Source organism: Prunus dulcis, chromosome 6 (assembly GCF_902201215.1).
Source record: "Prunus dulcis chromosome 6, ALMONDv2, whole genome shotgun sequence".
In the NCBI taxonomy this organism is placed as follows: Eukaryota; Viridiplantae; Streptophyta; class Magnoliopsida; order Rosales; family Rosaceae; genus Prunus; species Prunus dulcis.
In genome coordinates, this window is record NC_047655.1 from 16,563,670 (window position 1) to 16,571,330 (window position 7,661).

Here is a 7,661-nt window from a genome sequence, read left to right on the forward strand (position 1 = left end):
CATATCCCCTCATCTAATGCCACGTGCTATTCATTGTGAGGGTATCCTCAAGCCACGTCCCCATAACATATTATCATTCAACATTGGATGAGATGAAAGTTTTGCAGTCAAAAATCAACAACTAACCTCACAATGAATAGCAAGTGGAATAGTCACGTCACATAAATCCTCCGCGCATAGCAAAACAGTAATATCTCAACTAATCACGATTCTATTTAGCATATTGTAATTGATCTGGTATAATTATTCCCGTTTCACACACGACTCAAAATTTTCACTTTTAATGTATAATATCAATAAATATCATATACTAAATATCATATACAACTTATAACATGTAGTTATACTCCAATACCACAGTATAATACCTCCAATTACTGAGCCTACTTAACCCATAATTTCAAGGGAGATTCATTATTATACCCAATGTAGAGGCTCAAATTATATAATAATAAATAAATAACACTCTAATATGAAATGCACTTTAGAAACACACCCGAAACTCATTTAAACATAACAAAGAGGCTTTTACTTTCTTATAAATTACAAAACTGTCATTGATTTCTTAAAACAACCTCAACTCAAAAACCTCATTAAAAAAAAACTCAAAACACTTAATAAGGCATTAAAGTAATTTAATAATCAAAATTAAATCCAATAAGGCCAACTATCATTTATTGGGGTTTTTTTTTTGTTTGTTTATATAAATTAAATGGTGTAGAGTTTATTTATATCGTTAGTGCAAAGAATAGATATACGACAAAATATCTCTAATTTCATCATTCTTCATTTCATTTCTTTTTTTTCTTTATACAAGAAATATTAAAAGATAATTCTTCATTTCATTTCTTTTTTTTCTTTATACAAGCAATATTAAAAGATAGAGGAATCACATACAGAACCAGGAAGGTAGAAATAAATGTTTCGTCTGAAGAAAAAAAATGTTGTGAACAATTTGAGCTACAAAACTCTTGTAGCCATTTCTTAGCCCTTTAATCAACAATCCACATGAAAATTACCAGATCCTGTTTATATTCTTTCACTGATATTATACTTGGTAAGGACTAGAACGTTTCAAATTTGTAATTAATTCTTTTGAATATAGGTTTTAAAAAACAAACCCGAAATTCCAAAGCGTTTGATCCGTAGAATTATTTCACAACTCCAGGTATCCATCAGAGTCAGCAATGAAGATTTAACATACCAAATGCCCTGGAACGATAACAGTCTTAATTTAAGGTAGAATGGTGGAGGTAAAAAAACAAGTTTCCTCAAGCAGTACCAAATACCAAATGCTAAGCGATGCTCGGTGCGAATTCGATAGCCAAAACCACCTTCTGTGAAGGTCAGTGACTCGAAGAACCAAAGTATCCCGCAACCAACAGCTGCAGTGTAAGAAGTGCCCTTACAATGCACCAAGTGATGCAGGGCAGCGGCTAATAGCTGCTGTCCAGCGACCCAAACATACCCAAAATACAGAGAATAGAAGGATAAAGCAGTAGAATCGAAGTTGGAACGAAGATAATTGAGTTCTGGGGCACAATCCCAACAGAAACTTTAAAGACTAAAGTCTGAAATTATATTCATCAACAAAAACTAAATACAAGAGCCTCTTAACAGCCTATTTATACTAGAATATAGAAAACCTAATTGACATAGGAATTAAAAACATAAACAGGTAATTAAACCAAATCCTAGTACAAATAGGAAAACAAGTAACATAAAAACCTATTAATTTAATATAACTAAAACTTAGCCTTATTGGTTGATGCCCACTTAGATTAGGAAAGTCTAATAGATGCTCCCACATCACCAAGTTCAGGCCCCTGAAATTAAAAATCATAGGAAAAGCAAGAACTGGTCAATTTTCAATCATAACATAAAAATGCAAGGAAATTAACACAGGAAAAGAAAAGATCACATTTTCAGACTGTTACTTTACATTGGACGAGAAGGGGGCTCTAGATACAATGGGAAACCAGTACTAGAATTTCAATATTCTATGACAGAAATAGAAGCTGCATGCAGGTAAATTTCACTTTGATCTCCTGCCATCTAACAGTGACAAGTCCCAAGTTCCCAACCATTTGAGGTCAGCTACATGAATCTCAGTTCTCTGTTCTATCAAATCGTCGACTATATTTTCATAAGTCATACAGAATTACATCTTTCAACTATCTGTGATTTTCCACCATGTTAATTTTAGTCGCTGCCCCCTAACCACTGGCATCTATGTTGCTTACGTCACTCTTTCTAACTGGTGCATCTATTCGTCTTTGTTATACTTGGTCCATACCAGAAACATGAAACCAGAACCATCAAGGAAATGATATTAATCTCTCTCTAACATATAGCTTGTCTTGTAATGCAAAGTTTGTGAAACACTAAGCATTATGATTAACTTAAATGCACGAAACATCTAACATCTGAAATACAAGAAAGGCGGATATGTCCAAGAAACCTCGAAGTTTCGATTAAGTCAACATAATAACAACAAAGATTTTTTAGACATGGCAATTGTGTCCAAGAAACATGTGCAGTAACATAAAACTGAACACTGAAAAACAGATCATTTCAACTGCTGATACGAAACAATACTCACTTTTGTTCTGTGCATGCCACGTGTGTATACCATTATACCAATTCCACTGAAAAAACAGAGCAACAAGACGAACCAAACCAGCAGCAACCACTTCAACAAATGCCATAACAAACGATCTCTGAGGAGACATCCCAGCAGTGGCAATAGACAGCAACGCCCCTTCAAGGTTACAAGGCACAATAAAAGCAGCAGACTTGATCCCCTTAAAAGCCTTCTTTGCAACTTCTTCAGCTTTCATCATCCCTGATGACTCTGCTATAATCCTAGACAGTTGCGGCCGCTTTTTCATCTCTACAAGAAGAAGTGAATATCAAAATCAGAGTGGATGAAAAATCAAATCCAATTCAATCAAATCAAGCAAATCTCACATGGAAAGTAAACAAATTTATTCACATTTTACCTTCTGTGAGACCAGGGGTGTCTGTGTCCGGAGGGAATATAAGAGAAACATGAATATCATGAGATATCACCTCTTGTTGCAGAGCTTCGGCCAACCCACGAAGCCCAAACTTGCTCGCAGAGTAAGCTGTGTAGCCGTAGATACCAACTTGACCAGCTTGGGAAGACATGAGAGCAATCGAACGGGGTATACTGTCTCCTTTCTTCATTTTGGGCAAAGCAGCTTTGATCATGTTGAAGCTGCCAATCAGATTTACGTCCACCATGAACTTCACCTCATCCAATCCCTGCTTCTCGAGTTCTTCAGGGACGAAGACCCCTTGGTTGACAATCAGCACATCAATGGGGTCTGCCTCCTCCACCGCTTTTGATACTGCATCGTAGTCACGAACGTCAGCAGAGAAGATCGACACGTCAATGCCCGTGGAGAGTTGGATGTACTTCTTTGCTTCCTCGAGCTTGTCGATGGAGCGGGCGAGGATGGAGACTCGGGCACCCTCGGAGGCGGCCTGATGGGCCAATGCCAGCCCGATTCCGCTGGAACCTCCGGTGATGAACACGTGGCGGTTCTTGATTGGGATCTTGACAGAGCGGGGCCGGACTATGAGGTAGAGGATGAGAAGGAGAGCGAGTGGGGGCAGGAGGAGGAGGAGGAGGGCGAGGAAAGAGAGGTTGAAGTATGCCATTGACGGAGCTTTGAAAAGGTAGTGGAAATGAAGGCTGGTGATGTCTCAATCAAAGCTTCTGTGAAGTGCTTATCAATTGATATCCCCTCATCTATCTACACATAGAATAATTCAAATTAGAGAAAGTCACAACGAGAATACAATTTTGAAAAAGAAAACTGAGCAACAATTGTATGAGAATCAACTTGGACAGAGGTTTTCATTCATTCAAATACAACTGACTTTGCATCTATGATGAATTGAATAAAAAAATCTTTTGATTTTCTGTTGAAGAAGAAATAGAAGCAAGTAAACCCTAGATGGATGGATGATGGATCCATTAACTAAATCAATCCATGAGTAAAAATGAAAGTCGAAGGAGGGAGGGAGGCTACAACCTACCTTTTTTAAACCCCAATCAATCGCCGCCAAATAGTTGAGTGAGATGCACCAAGCATGTCAACTGGTGTGATGAGAGAGAGAGAGAGAGGGCGAAGAAGATGACGATTTGGACACAGGTTTCTTCTTTCTATTGGATTGGGATGCCATCTCAGTACTAACGATGTAGCAGAGCCTTTTCTTTTTTCTTTTTTTCTGAAATCACTTTAATAAAGTCAAGTCAATGTTCCAAAGAGCAAGTCCAGCATCAAGGCTGGACTCGGACTGGGGGGTTTGGAAAAAAAAAAGTGGGTTTTCAGCAGCAGAAGGCAGTCTGGGCAAGAGGTGGGGGTCACGAGACTGGGCTGGCTTGAGGTGGAGTTCGGCCGAAAAAGCGCCCTAGGGCGGTGACGTCATGGCTGACACCAGGCTAGCGTCAGCCCTTCAGCGTTTGAAATTTTTTTTACCGTTGGTACGTGCAATGCACAAAAATTACCTTCCACGTGTCGGCCTATTAGCTCTCCGATTCTATTTTTTCTTTCAATCCAACGGCAGCCAATTTTTCTGCAATAAAAAATTGAAAAAAAATTGAAATTTTTTTAAAAAAATACACAAAAATTGCTTCTTCTTTTTTTGTATAAATACCAACCAATACTCTTCACTTTTAACACCAAATCCTCTTACATTTTCTTCTCCTTCTACTATTATTCACTTTCTCCTCAATATTTATTCACTTTCTACTCAATATTTTTTCACTTTCAAGTTGTATTTTTCTCTATCATATTATGGGTTCTTCTACTGAAAATGGAGGGGCATGGAGCATGATGGAAGATGTTAGCTTGTGTGAGGCTTGGGTCCAAGTTAGTCATTGTCCCGTAACGGGCAATGAGATTAAATTTTCTCATATGTGGAAAAAAAATTCATCAAGCATTTTGTGAAAGGGCAATTGGTTCTACACGTACAGAAATGGCATTATCCAGTAGGTGGAAAATTCTTAATAAAGAGCTGGCGAAATGGAGAAATGCCTTAGCAAAAGCGATGGACAACCATCGAAGCGAAGGAAACCTTAGTAGTGAGGTAAATTATTTGTCATTTTCGTTCTATTAATTTCTATGTCATATTCATTTTTATTTAAATGTTTCTTGCAATTTATATATTTGTTAATATGTCTCTAGTTTTTTTTATACATGTTGCATTTTTTTTAAATTTATTGAATTTGCATTAGTTTTTTTTTACATGTTGCATTGCCAATAATTTTTTAAAGTTTCTTGCATTTTCATTTAATTTTTTTTATAGATTATGCAAGCACAAATGTGGTTTGGTGCTACTGGGCAAGGGAAAAAAAAGTTTCAACCATACCCATTGTTGGGAGGTGGTGAAGACTTGTAAGAGATTCCAAATTATTCCAACGGGTCCGATGGTAGTCTTGAACGAGACTCCACTTCATGAGACGCCGGCATCGAATTCACCTATGGATTCCCCGATGAGTCAAGACTCACCCATTGAAAAGGAGCCAAGGCCTATTGGGAGGAAGGCGGCGAAGGCGAAGAGAGGGAGTAATTCTAGCAAGAATGCATCTAAATTTTTAGAGGAACTTTCAAAGCACCAAGCCATGAGAATTGAAATGGACTTGAAACAACAAAGAGCTAGAATATGCAAAAGAAAGGGAGTATGTACGCTATTTCAATGGTAGAAAATATGTCCCCTGAAACAATTTTGGAAGCTAGAACGAAGGGATGTTATGAGACGAAGACTTTTTTGTGACAATGGACCTAGCAACACGGATTGGTTAAATGATGAAAACCATTAAAATAGTTTGCTTGCCTTTCATGTCTTAGTTTACTTGCCTTTGATTTCATTGTATTTTTTGTTTTGTTTAATTCATGTATTTTATTTTATTAGTTGTATTGCTTTTCTTTTAGTGAATAAAGAAAATATTCAACAAAAATCCTTTTTATTCAAAACATTCCATACATAAAAAACAAACCACAACCAAAGCATAAAAAATAAACAAACCACAACCAAAGCATAAAAAATAAACAAACCACAACCAAGGCATAAAAAATAAACAAACCACAACCAAGGCATAAAAAATAAACAAACCACAACCAAGGCATAAAAAATAAACAAACCACAACCAAGGCATAAAAAATAAACAAACCACAACCAAAGCATAAAAAATAAACAACCCACAACCAAAGCATAAAAAATAAACAACCCACAACTAAAAATATTAAAGCATAAAAAAAAACAAAGCATAACTAAAAATACAACATAAACATAATAAATTAAAAAAAAACATCTTCACTTCACTTCATTCACCTTCATTGCCTTTCACCGCCCATAAATGCTCCATCAAGTCAACTTGACGGCGTTCATGAATATATGACGATTGCATCTCCGTGTAGCGATCAATCATACGGGGCATGAAACTACCGTCTCTAACCAACGGTTCATGCTGCACTGCTTCTCCATTTGGCCCCACTGGGTTTTCATAAATTCGTGTTAGGGCCGTGTCCATGGGATTTGGTTCATACACTTCATCAGCATCGTAATCATATTCATCTTCCACAATCATGTTATGGAGGATGATACAAGTTATCATTATACTCCTAAGCACCACCTCATCAAACAGACGTGTCGCGCCCCTGATTATAGCCCACCGGGCTTGAAGGATACCAAAGCACCTCTCAACATCTTTTCTGTACCCCTCTTGATAGCGAGCAAAAAAATTTTGCTTATGGGAACGGGGATGTGGAATTGTTTTCACAAATGTTGTCCACCTCGAGTAGATGCCATCAGCTAGATAATACTCGTTCTGGTAGATGGTACTGTTGATTTCATATGTGATATTTGGGGCTTCACCTCTCAAAACATCATTGAACACCGGGGATTGACCTAGGACATTCAAATCGTTTTGAGATCCGGCAACTCCGAAGAAGGCGTGCCAAACCCATATATCAAAACCAGCAACTACTTCCAGGATGATACTTTTCTGCCCTTTTCTATTTCCGTAATCCCCTTGCCAAGCAGTTGGACAATTTTTCCACTGCCAGTGCATGCAGTCAATGCTACCAATCATGCCAGGAAATTCTCGAGACTCAGCTTTTTGGAGAAGCCGTTGCAGGTCCCTGGGCGTAGGTCTGCGTAGGTAGTCTCTGGTGTACAGAGTTTCCACTGCATCACAAAATCGCAGCAAGCTCTCCAAAACAGTGGACTTCCCTATCCGGGCAATCTCATCCACTTGATCAGCAGATGACCCATACGCCAACATTCGTATCACAGTTGTGAACTTTTGCTCTGGAAGAAGTCCCAAATTTCCAGCACAATTTCTCTTTTGAACAAAATATTCATCATAATTGCATATATCATGCATGACTTTATTGAACAAATTGGGTTGCATTCTATATCTCCCTCGAAAATAAACATCGGCGTACAGAGATTGTGGGATAAAATAATCTTCCATAAGATTCTTACCCCGAGAATGTCTATGTCTGTCCACATTTGGGCCACGGCCTTCTCGTGAACCACGGTGACTCTGGTTTTCTTCCTCCAACAAAGCAACTGCTATGCCAAGAAACTAGAGAAAGAATGCGTAGACGTGCTGCAAGTAAAAG

At 38.0% G+C, this 7,661-nt stretch overlaps 1 protein-coding gene across 2 annotated transcripts; it reads right to left on the reverse strand.

Moving 5' to 3' along the window:
- Positions 1-1,079: 1,079 nt before the first annotated feature.
- Positions 1,080-4,285, reverse strand: LOC117632445 (3-dehydrosphinganine reductase TSC10A-like). 2 transcript variants are annotated; one of them, XM_034365919.1, is made up of 5 exons: positions 4,069-4,285; positions 3,003-3,782; positions 2,603-2,893; positions 1,814-1,826; positions 1,080-1,416 (listed from the first exon to the last, which is right to left on the reverse strand). In XM_034365919.1, the coding sequence occupies exons 2-4, from the start codon at positions 3,685-3,687 to the stop codon at positions 1,819-1,821; spliced, it is 984 nt and encodes a 327-aa protein (XP_034221810.1). In that variant the 5' UTR covers positions 3,688-3,782; positions 4,069-4,285; the 3' UTR covers positions 1,080-1,416; positions 1,814-1,818. The 2 variants fall into 2 exon arrangements, with proteins under 2 accessions (XP_034221810.1, XP_034221809.1); XM_034365918.1 differs by lacking the exon at positions 1,080-1,416 and having other exon boundaries at positions 1,526-1,826; positions 4,069-4,282.
- Positions 4,286-7,661: the final 3,376 nt, after the last annotated feature.

What these genes read in the sequence shown, in the direction of transcription:
- LOC117632445 (XM_034365919.1), bottom strand. Translation starts at nt 3,687, where the DNA reads ATGGCATACTTCAACCTCTCTTTCCTCGCCCTCCTCCTCCTCCTCCTG. An exon ending in CACCCCTGGTCTCACAGAAG is followed by an intron (nt 2,894 to 3,002) that starts GTAAAATGTGAA and finishes TTCTTCTTGTAG; the next exon opens with AGATGAAAAAGCGGCCGCAA.